Consider the following 15,718-nt stretch of genomic DNA (forward strand, 5'->3'; position numbering starts at 1 on the left):
CCTCGCTGTATAAGCCTCTCGAGGCGGTGATCCACCCTTACACTTTGCTGCCCGACATGGACGTCTCGATCTTTCAGATTGTTTGAGAATCGGGCAGCTCAGAAACCGTGGTATAGCGCATAACTATTAGGCCAGAATTGTGTTGCTTGGCCAGATAACTGAGGTGGGCCTGCAAATGTAAGCGCTACGGGTAGTTCGTGGAGAAAGAAAGAATTGCTGTGAAATACTCAATGGAAATAATGAATACTTCTAACGTATTAGGTGCGAACGTTTCCGAGCTTCATATGAATGCGATCTCCGTAGTCTGTGCTACCACGCCATGACGCTTCCAGTACTAATGTGGTGCCTCTAATGGCTGCCTAGGGTTTCGTAATTTCAAACAAACAATTGATTATCGCAAATACAGTCTACTGTTAATCTGCAGCCGTCCTACATTATATAAATATAGATATGATGTTTGCCCAGCAACTTCGTTATAGCGGATAACATAGAACGCACTCAAATTCACAAATATGTTTTCGCGAAATAATTTGTTTTCTCTACAACAACAATGTAGCGAGATAAGAATAACTACAGAATGTTAGATATTCTTCAGTTTTATAAGGCTCTCGGTATCTGACCATCTTTCAGTGCACTTAGCGCATCGAGTGAAAGCTGATATGGTGAAAACGAACGATATGTGTGTGTATTCACTTGGTTTGAGCAATGAGACATAAGGTACGTGTACGGCCTGGGCATAGAACATTTTACATATTTTTTTTAAAACATTGAAGTAAATTGGCGAGGCATTCCTTTAATTGGGATTGTGTAATTTTTATCGAAGCCAGGGGATGATGATTGGGCATGAGCTAAGCGGCGGTTCATTGAAATATTTTCGTGGGGCTTTCGTGACTACCGGCATGCTCGCAAATCATAATGCTTGCTGCAATTCGCTTTCTTATTTCTCTTGTTGTTTCACTTATGCCCCCTTGCCATCCAGTGGGCTAGTAGATACGGAAAGGGTGAGAATTAGGCGAGCATTGCTGCCACAGCTACGTACCTCTAACTGCGCTTAAATTTGAAGGACGCGAAAAAATGTTTGCGGCCAGAGATTGACGTGCCGGCGTTCATTAATCTCATGCCATACTATCATTAGTCAGAGAAACGTTTTAGGCGAAGACTATTAGTATGGTTATATATTTTTTAGTCGTATTCCTGTGCGATCTTCCTTTCAGCGCTATTTGATACGGGCCACGACGTTTGGACGCCTCTACGAAAGCAACTGCCTGTCTCGAGTACTCCAGCACCTGACCGAGACACTCGATTGTGCAAGCCTGATACGCAGCTGCGGTGTCATGGAACGTTTCTGCGCTCGGTCCCGCCGATTCATAACTACATACCTGGAGGCGTTCAACGTGTTTATCTACTGCTTCGCTATGGGCCGTCTCATCAGTACCATCTGCGCCCTAGTGGTCATAGTGCTCACCGTAGCTATAATCGTTGCACCAGCCCATGATGACCCAAGTTCTGCTGCAATGGCCGGCCTGTCCCTGTTGGCAGCATTCACGGTAAGTTGGCATTAACACGTAGACTGCTTAACCTCGTTATTAGTGCAACTTTCACTGCGGCTAGTGAACATACTGAAGTCAACACTAAGCCAGAATTAAAGGGAATGAGAAGGGGCACAGGACGTGCACTAACTTACATTAAATGTTTGCTGGGAAACAAAACACGAGTACAGCCAGAGTGCCGTCACACACCCGCTCAAGCAGCGCATAAACATGAGTACTAAGGTGTCCTAAGTACAGCGTGGAGTGAACGATCCTGGCTCTCTGCAAAGTAGCGGGAGAGGACAGAAAAAAAAGAAGACCTAACAGACTTCAGCGATTGCTTCAGCCTTGAACTGATTTACTGCGGCACTATAGCAGGTTCTTTTTGGGGACACAGCCATCTCATTGGGAACAACTTACCCTCGCACAACCCCGCCTCCATCCGCTACAGAGTTGTTTACCGAGGACCAGGAAGTACATGTACAGCTGGCAACGATTTCGGTGTCTCTGGTGCAAGAAACAGAGCATAAACTGCGAAGAGCTGAAGCTGCCAAGTAGAGCGGTGGTTAGTAGACCTGCCTCTCAACTAGAAATTGACGCAGGGACATGATTTGAATCCGCGGTTGCGGCGTTGTGCGTATTTCGTCTTGCTTTATACTTATCTTGCCGCACGGCAAGTGCGTCGCTGAGATTGATGGCGTGAGCGCGCTTGTGTTCGTAGTGCCATTCCTCGTTACCGTTTTTCGGTGGCACTGTTTCCATGAATGGTACCCTTTCGACGACGACCCGGCGATTGTGAGTACAATTGTGAGTATAAACACTTGTTTTAAAATTGACACATAGGACATCGAGAAACCCACAATCCGTTAGGTATATATTATTTAAATCTGTATTGTTACGATTGCAGCCGGCAAAATAATCTTGGCGGCAGTTTGCGGGCTTTGGCAACGGCACATTTTCGACAGAGCTATAAATTCGAATTCCTTATGCGTAGTAAAGGCGGACTGTGATTTTGGCAAAGAGTGGTCGTAGAGTAAATAACACGGAAGTTTTTGTAACTTTTTTTGTAGTTTTTATGTAACGTTTGCTCTCTTTCTTCGCGAATGGGATTCTCTGCGTAGCCGATACCCTGTACGCTTCGGGATTAAGCCCTTGAATTAGCTGCGGGAGTAATGAGGAATCAAGCGTACCAGTTGGAGCGTTAAAAAATATTTTCATTATATAGGCTGAAATAGATTGAAGCACCAGTGCTGGCGGTGCGCTGTGGTTTTTTTCAGCCCGAGGCACAGATGCGAAACAAGACGCATGTCCCGACGACTGCTTTGAACTCGTTAATCTAGACTCTGGCTCCCTCGCCATGGACGTGAACTGGCTTGCCGCTTTATGCCTATGCATGCTCTAGAGGTGCAGGGAGTTTCGGACGCCTCGACTATCATTCGCTTGTGCAGAGGCCTGAGACAGAGTCCCGACTTGCTCAGCAATCCAGTATCTCCAAGGGTGGGGATAGTCGAGAAGAACGCCTCGAAACAGGTTGAGGCATGAATCGAAACTAAGAAAGGTGGTGATTCGCAAGCGATGCATTGCTCAAGTTGAGCGAACTTTTCATGTCGAACATTCCGAACTATTGGTGAAACTAACTTTTTTTTATTACATCGGCTCTAATATGAGACAGACCCCGTGAAGAGGAACGCTTGAAACTTTTAGGTACTGTTACTGCGAAGCCAGCGACATTGCTTACGTATCACTAAAGCCATTGGAAAGCACTATAGTTGTTTTTCTTAGATTGACGATATAGTTGCCGATATCTTAAATTGTCGAATATTTGTTTCTGTATTCTTATACACAGTGGTGTGGGAATACTTGAAATGTCGAATACGAATTGAACAGTATTTTTATTCGATTCGCATTCCATTTGAGAAACGACTATTCTAAATTATCGAACATTCCTTTTTCATTCGAATCCCAGAAATAACCATACTTATGGAGTCCCGAAGGAAAACGCCTGGTGCAACTGGCGACGGTGCCGAATGATTCTGCTGCTGGAGAGTCCCGGGTGTTGCACAAGAGCGCCGTTTCCTGAAGGATCGCAATGGACGTTTAACTTCTTTTATTGCGATGTGAACACTCCAGGCGCATTTCTGCCATCGCTGTGTTGTTCCCCAGAAAGTACATTTAAGATCTGGTAGTTGTGAAAATAGACAACCGGTGACAATGCGACGTTAGAACTCGGCTTTTTTTTGTTGTTGTAAATGTACCTCCATAACGTATTTGTGCAAGCGAACTGCCGGGCCTCCTTGCACTTGCTGTCGCGTGAGAGCTTTGGGGTGTATGAGGAATTGTATGCTATGGTGGAGAGCTCTGGCTGGACTAGGACAGCCATTTTTCTCGCGCCGCCTTCTGCAAGGAAGGCTGCTGCCGGAGAAGGGCGAGGAAGCACTACAGATGAACTGGTTAACGGTTTTGTTCACTATGGAATTGGGCAACAAAACAACGAACGCTACCCAAGTGTCCTCACTTCAACAACTCCCCTCCAAGCACAGCACTCCTTTAATAAAGCGAATAATGTTGTAGAACCGTTTGGCTATTCACTTATATTGACAATTACAGTAGATTGTTTCTGAACATATAAAGTGCTGAACAAGGTGTACCAGTGTCTCTCCCGGTGAAGCAACAGTGTTTTGTCCATTTCTGCAGGTTCCATTTGCTATGGTGATGACTTTCCTAGGCGGCTTCTGGAACGCGCAGGGTGACGCTGCTTTCCAGAGGACTCTGGAATATACGGAATTACCTTTGGAAAAGGTGCGTCTTTGTGAAAGGCTTCGTTAAAACCTACCACAAAATTAAAAATTATGAACGAAGTATTTTAACATGTTGCGTTTGATGATTATCGCCTTTGTGCTTGTACAGCCCGTTGTGGAGAGGCGGGGATAAGATATTTGAAAAGTCGCTTTATGGAATTGGTTAGTTAACAAGATATCGAATTCACCGATGTAGACTACACGTTACTACTGTGCATTGAAGGCAGACTGTGCGTGATTCCACTTATCAGAAATCCTGATAATAGTGCCAGCTGGAATTCTACAGTTTCAAAAATATGACTAGCTTTACAAATAGCCTTGATTGCGCAGAGCGGAAGAAAACTATATGGATGAAAATGAGCGTATTGGGGAAGCATGTTTATTTACTTCATTATTTGACAATACCTAAATGGCTCGAGGAAAGGAGTTTTACATGGTGGGCAACTATCTTATACGATATTGAAATTAAAAGTTTTTGGAAAGTGGGTAATGTTGAAAACAATTTGTCTAAAGCACGCGTTTGGTGGAGCGTTAGGTGCTAAAAAGTTCATTAGGCGACAGATTTCTATAGCTTGCTCGCCCATTTTGGATGGGCAGCGCCCGGTCTGGCGGAGTAAAAATAGGGAGGAGAGTCAAGTTGACTCGCGATACGTATGTGCCGATTGCTGTCATACTGAGAACATAATATGGGCCGATTGCTATATCGGTGTTTCGGTCGCATTCCCCTACCATGGGGTAGCGGGTGTTTGGAGCATGGCAGAATTTGCACTCGTATTTGTAAAGAAGGTTTAAGTGAAATGATATTTCATGCAATGTGGGAATGTGTTGGTCTGTAGTATGTACGTTATCGCGTCCTCTTTCGAGAACTTCGGGCGTGGCGAGATACAGATTCTTCTCCCAAGTGTGTAGTGAGTATCACTATGTATCTGCGCGGAACGGGTCCGCCTGGAAGGACCGTTACTCTATCGTATAGCGAGGCTGCTTGGAGATTATGTTATATGCTTGGAGTAGGCTATCTTCAGCGTGGGCTGCTTCGTTGCCTGCCAGGGACGATTGTACAGGTGTCCAGACCGTGAGCGAGCCGGTGGTCGGGCTATGAGGAACGTTTATTCCAGGTGTGAAGGAATATAAATACAGATCGCCGACACAATAGGGCATGCGCACATTATGCAGGAGCACGCAGCGTAAGCCTTACCCAGCACTGCTACACAGATCGTGTACAGTTCTGGTAAGTGGCTGGTGCGTTCCAGGATGCGTAGGATGGCTGGCGCTATTCAGCCTATCATGTAATTGTGGCACGCTGTTCGCGAGTTAGTCAGGATCGTGACGTAGCCTGTTGAGTTAGCCGTGGTGAGTGCTACGGCTATTGCTATCTTTTCCACAGTGTATGTGTTAGCTGCTTGTACAATGGTTACTGCAAGTTCTTCATTTAGGCTGTTTATTACACTAAGGGGGAATACGTGCCTGACTTTGTACTTCACTGTGTCGGCGTGACTGGCCGTTTCCTCTTTCATGGTAGGAGCGATACTGGGCGCGCACTCTTGCCTCCCTTCTTGCTGCGTTGTGTTCCGGGCGTACTGTATTTCACAGGCGTGTTTCATGCGATAGGAAAAAAAACAAAGTTTGTTTGATTCCTGGTTTGCAGGGGCATTCACTGCTTAGAGCTTGTTTCATGTGCTATGTCGTATCCCTGCCGGCGTGTCCTAACCAGCGTCGAGTAGACTAAAAATTATATTTCGAGTAATTTGCATTGTTAAGTGAAATAACTTATTTTAATTATACGCGTTCGCCTTCTTGCGTAATATCCATAAAGGGGCGAAATAACTATTTAAGCATTAAAATTTTGGTTTCACTCGAAGTATCCGGAGGTGTATCGATTTGAAATATTAATAAACATTGGTGGTGCTGTACTGCACTACCGAGAAGGAAGCAATGTAAGGTTGCATGAAGTCGGCGGTACAAATGCGGCGTACACGAGAATGATGATGAGAGGCCTCAAACAAGGCATATAGAAAGAGCAGAGGATGTTTCCAGAATAACGTGGTTGGTACGAAGCAATGTTAATGGCGTCAACATCGTCATTAGACAGTTTAAGAGTAGCGTTTGTCATCTTGCATACGTTAAACGTATGCGCCTTTGCTGCGGTTCGCGTCTCTAGTTTGCCGTTCGGGCTCATAAGTGTAAAGAAGACGTTATAAAACAGGGCGCCCTCTAGTGCCTCATGGCAAACGTATCCAAGCCAAGGCAATCATTAGCAGCCATCCTGTTGTTGCTTATGCCGACACGTCTCCTTAGGCGAATGGGCACCGGAATCGCCGGACAATCTCAGAAAATGGGCGCGCTATGCGCTCATAACTAACGTTTCAGGTGAGTTTAGAGAAAACGAAATCTCATTTGAAAGGTTACTGGCGATCAACGCTAGTCAGAGCGCTGCCATCGCGAGAATTCACGCTGAAGCGGGAGCCATGGCTACCGCCATGTTCGACGACGGTATTTCTTACGGTACGTAAACATTCGAACGTTAAACTCGCCAAATAACGTACATTATCATAACGCATGTAAACCGAAGAAACCCAGTAACGTTCAGAGCATGTGTAGTGCTGACAACGCTATTTCTTTACGTACGTAATCCGTATACTTTTGGTTGGAAACGCTAAACTAAACCTGTCTATTCTAACAGCAATGTCGCAGCGACAACGCCAAGTTGTTTACACCGTAGTCAAGATATTCACAAGCATCAGTGCTTGTGAATACTCTACATATAGCACGTGCAAATGTGTAGCAGTGTGTAGCAAGTGTACAGAAAAATGGAACCGCTAAAATATTCACGTGTGTATTTGGTATGGCGTGACCGCGTTTCACCATCCAACAAATGTTATCGTTCAGCGCAGGGCGCATCTGCATGTATCGGAAGTTTTTCGAATCTTGCCGATGGTTCTATCCGCTGTCTGTTGTCACCGATCCTTGTGTAATTTGATTGCATGTATGCCCGACGCGAATTGTGTAGTACTTTCTGGAAGACACGGGCGCACCAGCCGTTACTGTGGAACCTTCGATGACGGATGCATAGAAGCCGACACGCTTGACCTTCTGGGCAGATTTTCGACGATCACCGACTGTATTCGCCACTATCGTTGGGCTTGGAGTGTAGTGTGTTTTTGTCGGCACGGGTCCGCCCAATAAAACGCACGTTTCATCGTCCCCAGTTTACTACTGTGTTCTTTTCCGTCACTACTACGTGAGAATACGGCATGTAGCGCTGCGTCATTTTGAAAATGTTCTGGCCTCAGAGGCTACTTTAATGTACCAGGACGAATGCTCGAAACGAGTCCTTGAGCCATAAATGTATCAAGCCTTCAATACGGAAGTGGTCCCTCATTTGTAGGCAATATATAGTTTTATGCAAACATTGATTTAAAAGAATGATATAGGGAGACTTCAAATAGGAAACTCATCTCCGATGCCATGCTACAGTCACATCGGGCATGTAGATGCTTGGAGGTTGTCCAACTCCACGATGGAAACAAATGTGACTTTACATGAAACATACAAAACTAAATATATATGTCAGGATTATCGAATCAAACATATATAAATTGCAAAATCACCTCGAACCACCTAGAACCAACCAACCACCTCGAACCAAACAAAAACATTACCGTAAGCCTCTGACCAAAGAGCGAATGAAGGGTTCTATAGAGGCATGCATAATGAGTAAAAACATGCACCAGATCCAACGTGTCAGAATCTTTATACAGCGAAGCTTTCTCTGTGTGCATAAAAAAGCCGAATCGCTAATAGACACATAAAACACACGCTCACACATGTGCATACACAACCGTGGGAACACGCACACTAGGCCGAGCCTCTTGTCAAGCGGGGCTACTGACTACTAGCGAGTAAGACGGACGCCTTGAACGCATCATGGTTTCAGAGGCAGCATGCGCATACGTACGAAGCGCAATTCGAATCCATTCTAATCGCAAGAAGCGTTTACTTCCTCATAAGCGTACAGCCGGAGATGCACGAAGTTGAGCTTTCTGGTTCTTCTTTATAGTTGCCACTGCCGCGGATGCGCGTAGGCGAACGCTATCTGGTGGTGCTGCAAGTGCGCTTGCTCAGCCGTGATTGGATGACCTATTCGGCAAGGGCACAGCCAGGACGTAGCGCCTAAGTTCACGAAATCCGTTGTGGTTCGGAAGGAAAAGCTTCGCTTTTAATAAATATAGCCCGCTTCGACAAGCGAAGTCCGGCAGTACTAAAGTCGGTCGATAGTTTGAATTCCACAACACTAATTACTATGTCATACAGAAAGGAAGCCGCGTGCATCACAAATAGGAAGAAATTTATCGAATCCACAATACTGTTTCTGCAACATCGCACAATTTTAACAAACTGTAACATAATGTAATAACTGCATTTTTTATTGCTTACTTAAAGCTATGTTTTTTTAACACCATATTCTTCCCCCCTAACAAACCAACGTTTAACCACTTGGTTTTTGTCCAGGTCCCCATGCTGGGTAAATGCAATTATTTGAGTAAGAAGCAGGCTAGCAAAGTCGTTAATCTATCTGTTTTGATTACTCAAATGCACATTAGGTGTAGTTTCTTGAAATTTTGTCTAAAGCCCCAGGTGCCACAATCTATATGCCTCAGGTGCCCAAGTCGGTATGAGCCCAAGCGAACCAACGGCGTTTGTACAGTCAAAACACAGAGACGTGCACTTTTCATCTGTATCTCCGGTATTGCTGTGGTACGCTATAAGTAACGTTGGACCGTCAGAAAAAATCATGTCTCGGTACACCGACCCATGCCGAGTGCTGAGTGCCGTGATTCCAGTTGCTTATGAAGTCGCCCCCGTCAATGTCAGCGCCTCATCTGTATCGCATTCCACTGAAGCTGCGCATGTCGCACGCCTCAAACCCTATTAGTGTCCTGTCAACACATATTTCGACACACTGGGACGGTGCTTTTGCTCCAAGGCATAATGCTAAATGTATAATCCGTGTTTCTCTCGGACGGTGCGCTCGGGCTCCAGACGAAGTAGACGAATGGCTCCCGAGTCTCGAGCTCTCGGCTGAACTTGCCAGCGCTGCAGTTGCTTTTGTAAATGTGTTTGTAAACAGTGTTTAGTGTTCAATCTACAGTCGCGTCACGATATTACAGAAACATCATCATCATCAAGCAAACTATGTTCGTCCAATATTTCCAAGGATCTAAATCTATATCTACATCCTGTGATTGAGTTCGTGTGCGTAGTTTTTTTCAGGATGCATCGTTTACAACTGCATCCGTTATTACCCCTTGAAAGGCAAGCTCTTCGCTTGTGCCTCGGCCTTTTGAAATATGTAGCTATCTCGGTAGTATGCCAGGAGTCCGGAATTATTTCATAGAATCGAGGCACTAGTTGCTTACGGCGAGAATCTACCTTAGATTATACGATACGAGATTATCTAGGTCGCACACACTTTATTTGTAACCTTAGTTTATTCTTTCTCGTCCACTGACCTCGTTATTGGCTATCGCAGATTGCCTTGGTAGAGCCACTGTTGTCCTCACTTCAAGAAAACATGCAAATTATAGTCCCCAGGATTAATTACAATATTTTTCACACGTTGACGTCGTTTTCGACAGCACATATTCTAAAGACACGGAACTGCTGTAGTAGTGTATTTTGAATTGCCTTCTGGAAGATCACCTTAATGAATTTCTGTCTTATATTGTGATTTCTACAGATGCAGCACGAGTAAAGCAAAAAGCTATAGCTGGAATTTTTTTCCTGCTCCTCTTGACTGAGATATCGCTCTTCGCTTGGCAGACTGCACGCTTATTTTCATAGCAGGATCCCTGGCAATTGCCTTGGCCCTAAAAAAGTTGACTCTGAAGCATGGTAACGCGATCACTGTGACTGACTTCCTTTTATTTGTGCAAGTTTAGCTTCCCCTAAACATTCCGCTTCATTTTAGCTATTTTGTACACTGATAGCCAATAACCAATAACGTGTGCCGTGTTCCTATCATGTGGGTACCTGCATATACAGAAATCTGCGTGAATGAGTGTGTCAATTCTCTGGAACAGCCATTCCTGTTGGAGCCTATCCTTCATGTTCTGCCGTACTTTCCACTAATCACAAATGCTGGTTCCATGGCATTTATTAAGCGTGCTGAATTGCCCACCATATTATAGACGGTCGACTTCCAGCATATACATCACCCTTGTCATGCGTAACAATGCCTGTCTTGTCAATGTCCCTAGGGTTACGTTCAGCACATTCCGATGCAGTCTGCAGAAGCTCTCCCCTAACCTGTTATCAATTTGGGTTCCCGTGAATTCGGGCTTTGCAGCGCAACACCATAACCGCTAGGCCACCGCGGCGGTTAGAAGAGCCTGAACTGGGGTCGCTATCTCTCGAGGCAAGGCAAAGCCCGCGTGTGTCTATATCTCCCTTTTGAACTTCGCTATTGCAAATGACAAAAAAAAATTATCTTACTTGAAGTTACAGCTTGAGTGATATTGTGAACAAACATTAGAAAAAACTCTGAAGCAATGTTTCTTGTAACTTGTTTGGGCAGTAATTAGCGTTTGTAATGCCGTATTATACAAAGGGTTAGGGGCCTTTTTTAAAGAGGCGCTTTTCCGAGTCTGGCTGGTTGCCTTGATAATCTCGTTATGTTCTCGCAACTTGTCCGGATAACTGTACTGGCTTTTGGCTCAAGGTCGCTCGAAGGTCGCCGACAACAGGAGCTAAAAGCATTTAATTGTTAATACTGTGTCAGAGGTTCCTGCGTGCGAAATTAGGGGGCGGTAAACGTACAAAAGTTTGTGTTTTCACAGAAATTCAGCGATTGAAGCCTAAGTAGCCCATTCGTTGCTTGCGGCATGTACTGATTTCCGACGTTTTGGCACAGGGGAGTCAGGACACACTTGAGCTTGAGTGTTACAGTACGTGTACGATGGATACGTCACCATGCACATCCCAGGCAAGCCTTGATGGATGAAGCAAATCATAACAAAACTTCTCATCTCCTTCAATTGGTCCCCACCTCTGCGGAGACAAGGCTCCTCACAGAAAAAGTAAACCTTCGGCGCGCCACATTAGTACTTCTCCCACCGTGTTGCACCGACCTCCCTGGCGGCATATCGCGCTGGGAAGAGTCCTTGCTACGAATGTTGCGCCTCCGTGTCGACCTCACCCCTGCGGTAACCTGGTCGTGGACGGCACAGTACCGTGCCTCCATCAGCGATTCCTGCCCCTTCTGTCCCGTTCCTGTCTGCGAGGTGGACACTGGGAACATCCTCTAGACCTGCCCCTCTCTACACACCCTCCGCCAGAAACACCTGCTTCCATGTGAACCACCCCCAGGTCGGCCTCCAGATGTAGACAGTTGGATCTTCGGGCTGCACCACCGGACAGTGCTGGACTTGCTCCGGGAATCCGGCGTGTATGAACAGTTGTATAAATAATTATTTATGCCAGCAGGCACGCTGTCGCAATAATATAAAAAAAGCCTAGGTGGTGGTACGTGTTTTTGGGACACAAAGCGGAAGGGCGAACTGACGGAGCAAAAAATCACTCCGGGCACCTAGCCAAAGTATGCAACGCATTAATAAAGCTAAGCGATATGCGGCGTTTTGTTGCTGCTCTTTCTACAGTGCTTGACAAGAGATAGCTGGTCCTCATAAGCTGGTGAGGGTTAGTGTATTTGAGCTCAAGGTTTTTGTGGCACTAGCAAGCCTGCCAAAGACGATAGATTCATGAGAGTAATTTAGTCATCCGTTTTCCCGCAGGAATTTCTTACAAAGCGCAAAGATTCCACCGGTCACCCAAAACACAGGAGTCCCCGGATTTTTGTTCAGCCCTACGATGACTTGTGGCCCAGTAAAGGGGTCGTGAGATTTGAAAATTTCAGCGCCTCCTATCGACCGGGGATCACCGACGACACGCTCAAAGGAATATCCTTTGTAGCAGAAGCGGGACAGAAGGTGCGTGCATTTGGAAGCCTGCATCTTTGATCCTCATGTCGTTTGCTCATACTGCCTGTACCTAAACCTTACGGAACTAAGCTTGCACAACTTTACTAGACGAACGTGGTTTGAAATATTCATCTGCTTGCGACCGTTAAAACATAAGCTAAAGTACTAGTTTTCTAACCGTGTTCTGGTGCCGAACGTGTCGAAACTGCAAAGTATTTATTTAGGGTCGCCGTAGAGGAGGCACCCGACCAATTCTGGCCCCTGAGGCCTTTTAATGAACAGCTCAGTTTAAGCAAACAAGCATTTTCGTATTTCCTTCCCTTTGAAATTCAGCTACGGCGTCAAAGCATCAGACCAGCCACCACGTGTTCAGCAGGGCGAAAGGCATAGCCACTGAGTCACCTTGATCTGTACCCCTACTACCTGCACGACAGAACGGCCCAGCGTACATTGCGTTCGGCTGCTTAGAAGGAGGTCGGGGGTTCGATTCATTGGTAGCTGCGACAGAATGCTCCCGGGGAGAATCCCAAAACGCTGGCGTACCCTGCTTTCTGAGCACGCCAAATAATCTCGAGTGGTCAAAATTAATCGCATTCCACATTGTGACGTCTCTTATATCTTACGTGGTGCTTTGGAACGATTAAAGTTTTTACATTTTTTTCGCGACTGTAAACTGGGCAGCCATCAAAACAATGCATGCACCCACGTGAATGACGTACTATCAGAATTAAGATAATGTGAATAAATGTGGTAGAAGGCACTAAAGAAGCAAGGATAAAGCATATAAAAAGAAGAGTAGAATTCGCGGTCGATTCTGTGCAGACATTTCTAAGCATATCGGAGTACTTATGCGTTTTAAAGCGTTTCTTACAGAAAGTACCTGTCGTTTTTTGCTCACGTTTGCAGTTGGCTGTCGTGGGGAGGACGGGTGCCGGAAAGTCATCGCTTGTACTTGCACTTCTGCGTATGATCCAGCGCACATCAGGAATGATCACCATTGATGGAATAGATATACACACGCTTCCATTGAGTCGCCTTCGTACTGTAATTAGCGTTATCCCACAGGTAAGAGTAAAAAAGAATAAATCGTATGGAAAACCTTTCTTTTGCGAAGAGCTTTTCGTAATGTTCGCATGTTGCCTGCAGAGCTGCCTATAAACCGAAAATAGGCTTGATATTTCTTTAATTGATCGTTATTAAATTCATCAGTATTGATATAGTAGGAATCACGTCGCAATGGGAAAATATTGCTACTTAAATAACTATTCGCGCTATAGCCTAAGTACACCTGCTCGTTTCTGAAACCACCTTCTGCCAGTGCATGTGTACCTTAACCTGTGCGAACTGTGAAGTGAAGTAAATTTAATGTGCAAAATGCAGGCACACTTTAGGAGGGCGAACGTGAAGGGTTTAAGCAGGCCCATCCCCTTAACAGTCATAGCCTTTGACGGCAAGGAGTAATGTTAGCTCACAAGAGAATGAACCACAACAGTGCAAGACAAAGAGTTGAAAACACCATCGAACAACGCACAACACATATACGTAGTTGCTCGTTTAACAAGAGATATGATATATATATATATATATATATATATATATATATATTTATTTATTTATACAGTTTACTGACGGGAGGGTCCATTGCCCTCATTTGCAGAATGAGGAGTGCATAACGTTTCCATTATTCGTATGAGCTTAGACTAGCAAACAGCTATGCAAATGCGATTGAATGACCTCAAAGGCAGGCTCTTTCTTTACTCATAGAAACAACATTTCTGTTATTGCGATAGCACTTATAAGGTCACACCCGCCGCAATACTGCTGTCATCGCCGTGGTGTTCCCAGGGCAATAATATCTTCCCCGCGTGGCGTATGCGGTATGTATGAGTAGAAGCGTGCCAGGTTGAGCCGACGAAGGTAGTTTCTACTCGCGCGCGCACGGGGGCAAGGCGGGGGGAAAGCATGCGGTCTTCTGTCGCACGCGATGCACCAGAGGGAGAGGAGGAAGGAGTCGGGAGTTTTCGGGAGCGCGGGCTTTAGGTTGAAAGAGATCTGCGACGGGGACAGAGTCTAAGACGTCTAGGCGCACCGAAGGCAGATAGCTTCGTATGCGATGTGTTTTGCCGCTTAGTTCGTGTTGAAGTGAGAGGCATCACAAAGCTCAAATCGCTCGCTCCTTCTGCCGCGCTTCCTTACTCCAGCGTTTTGACAGCGAGCTTCCGCGGTCATCAAGTGAGATGCGCTTATGTTTGCACCATGCTGGCTAACGTACTTGGTGGCAAGTGCAAGCAAACGCTAACATCCTGGCTAGTTGAGTTGAGTTGAGTTGAGTTGTTGTAGGCTACTGGTGGGATTAGCCTTGCAGTTGCTGCCGGCAATTGCTCCACCGTAGCGACACTTAAAATAATTAAATCACGTAATCCGACACAGACCTCCCAATTACAAATGTTCACTCCTCAGTTCACCATGTTGAAGCCAAATCCGTGTCCTGTAGGTAATTTAACAGAAGGCGAGAGACCTCCTTCCTACACAACCGGTTCCCGCGCGGGAAAACTATGTCCTGAAGCGAACTGTGAGGAAGTCCTGTGTTCTTGAGAGACCCGAATAACACCCTCCTTTCCGCGTTATACACAGTACAGCACATTAGGTAATGTTCAATGTCACCACACACACCACACGTTGAACATAATGGTGATAACGCCAGGCCAGTCTTAAACATCCACGCAGGGGTACGAGCAGAGCCCGTGCGAATGCGTAGCAGTAAGGTTGCTTGGTTTCTTTGGAGACCCTTGATCACACATGGCTTGTGAGGTGAGCTCCACAAAGAACTGAAGTGGCACGACACCGCTTCTCTGAAGAGTCTCCCGTCTTCTTGAGGCACTTTTCTCGAAGGATTCCCAGACAGCGCTCTATGGGCGAGGCTGTCCGCCATCTCGTTGCCTATGATACCTATGTGTGATGGCACCCATTGGAATCGTATGGAGAAGCCTTTGACACTGAGATTTTGCACCGAACGTAGGGAGCTTAGAGATAAGGCATCAGTAGGGAATCCGTGCTCTAACCTTTGAAGGGCGGATTTCGAATCTGTAAGAATGACCACAGGTTGAGGCGTACAAAACCGTAGCTTTTTGAGAGCTGCCTCAATGGCAACGCTTTCGGCCGTTGTGGAGGACACGACTGCAGTGAAGCGAACGGACCAATCAAAGTTCAAAGAGGGAATGTGAAAAGCAGCTGCACTAGATCCTCTGACCTTGTCCACAGAGCCATCAGTAAAAATTTGAAGGTGACGTGCATATTCCGTTTCAAGATGTTCCAGTACGAGCGAACGCGTTGCTGCCAAAGGAGAACTCCGCTTAGCACGAACGTGAGGAACTGCCAACGAACTATCGAGGCTCGCGAAAGACCAAGGTGGTTT

The 15,718-nt window shown here is 45.8% G+C and overlaps 1 protein-coding gene across 5 annotated transcripts in view; it reads left to right on the forward strand.

The window, feature by feature from the left end:
- The window catches only part of LOC135897060 (multidrug resistance protein mrp-7-like), a 139,331-nt gene that overhangs the window by 106,492 nt on the left and 17,121 nt on the right, over window positions 1-15,718 (forward strand). For all 5 annotated transcript variants that reach the window (XM_070538591.1, XM_070538592.1, XM_070538590.1 and 2 more), the window contains 4 exons: window positions 1,215-1,547; window positions 4,224-4,328; window positions 12,118-12,312; window positions 13,210-13,368. In XM_070538591.1, the coding sequence (XP_070394692.1) occupies window positions 1,215-1,547; window positions 4,224-4,328; window positions 12,118-12,312; window positions 13,210-13,368 (792 nt within the window). The remainder of the gene's footprint in view (window positions 1-1,214; window positions 1,548-4,223; window positions 4,329-12,117; window positions 12,313-13,209; window positions 13,369-15,718) is intronic.

This window comes from Dermacentor albipictus, chromosome 5 (assembly GCF_038994185.2).
Source record: "Dermacentor albipictus isolate Rhodes 1998 colony chromosome 5, USDA_Dalb.pri_finalv2, whole genome shotgun sequence".
Classification (NCBI taxonomy): Eukaryota; Metazoa; Arthropoda; class Arachnida; order Ixodida; family Ixodidae; genus Dermacentor; species Dermacentor albipictus.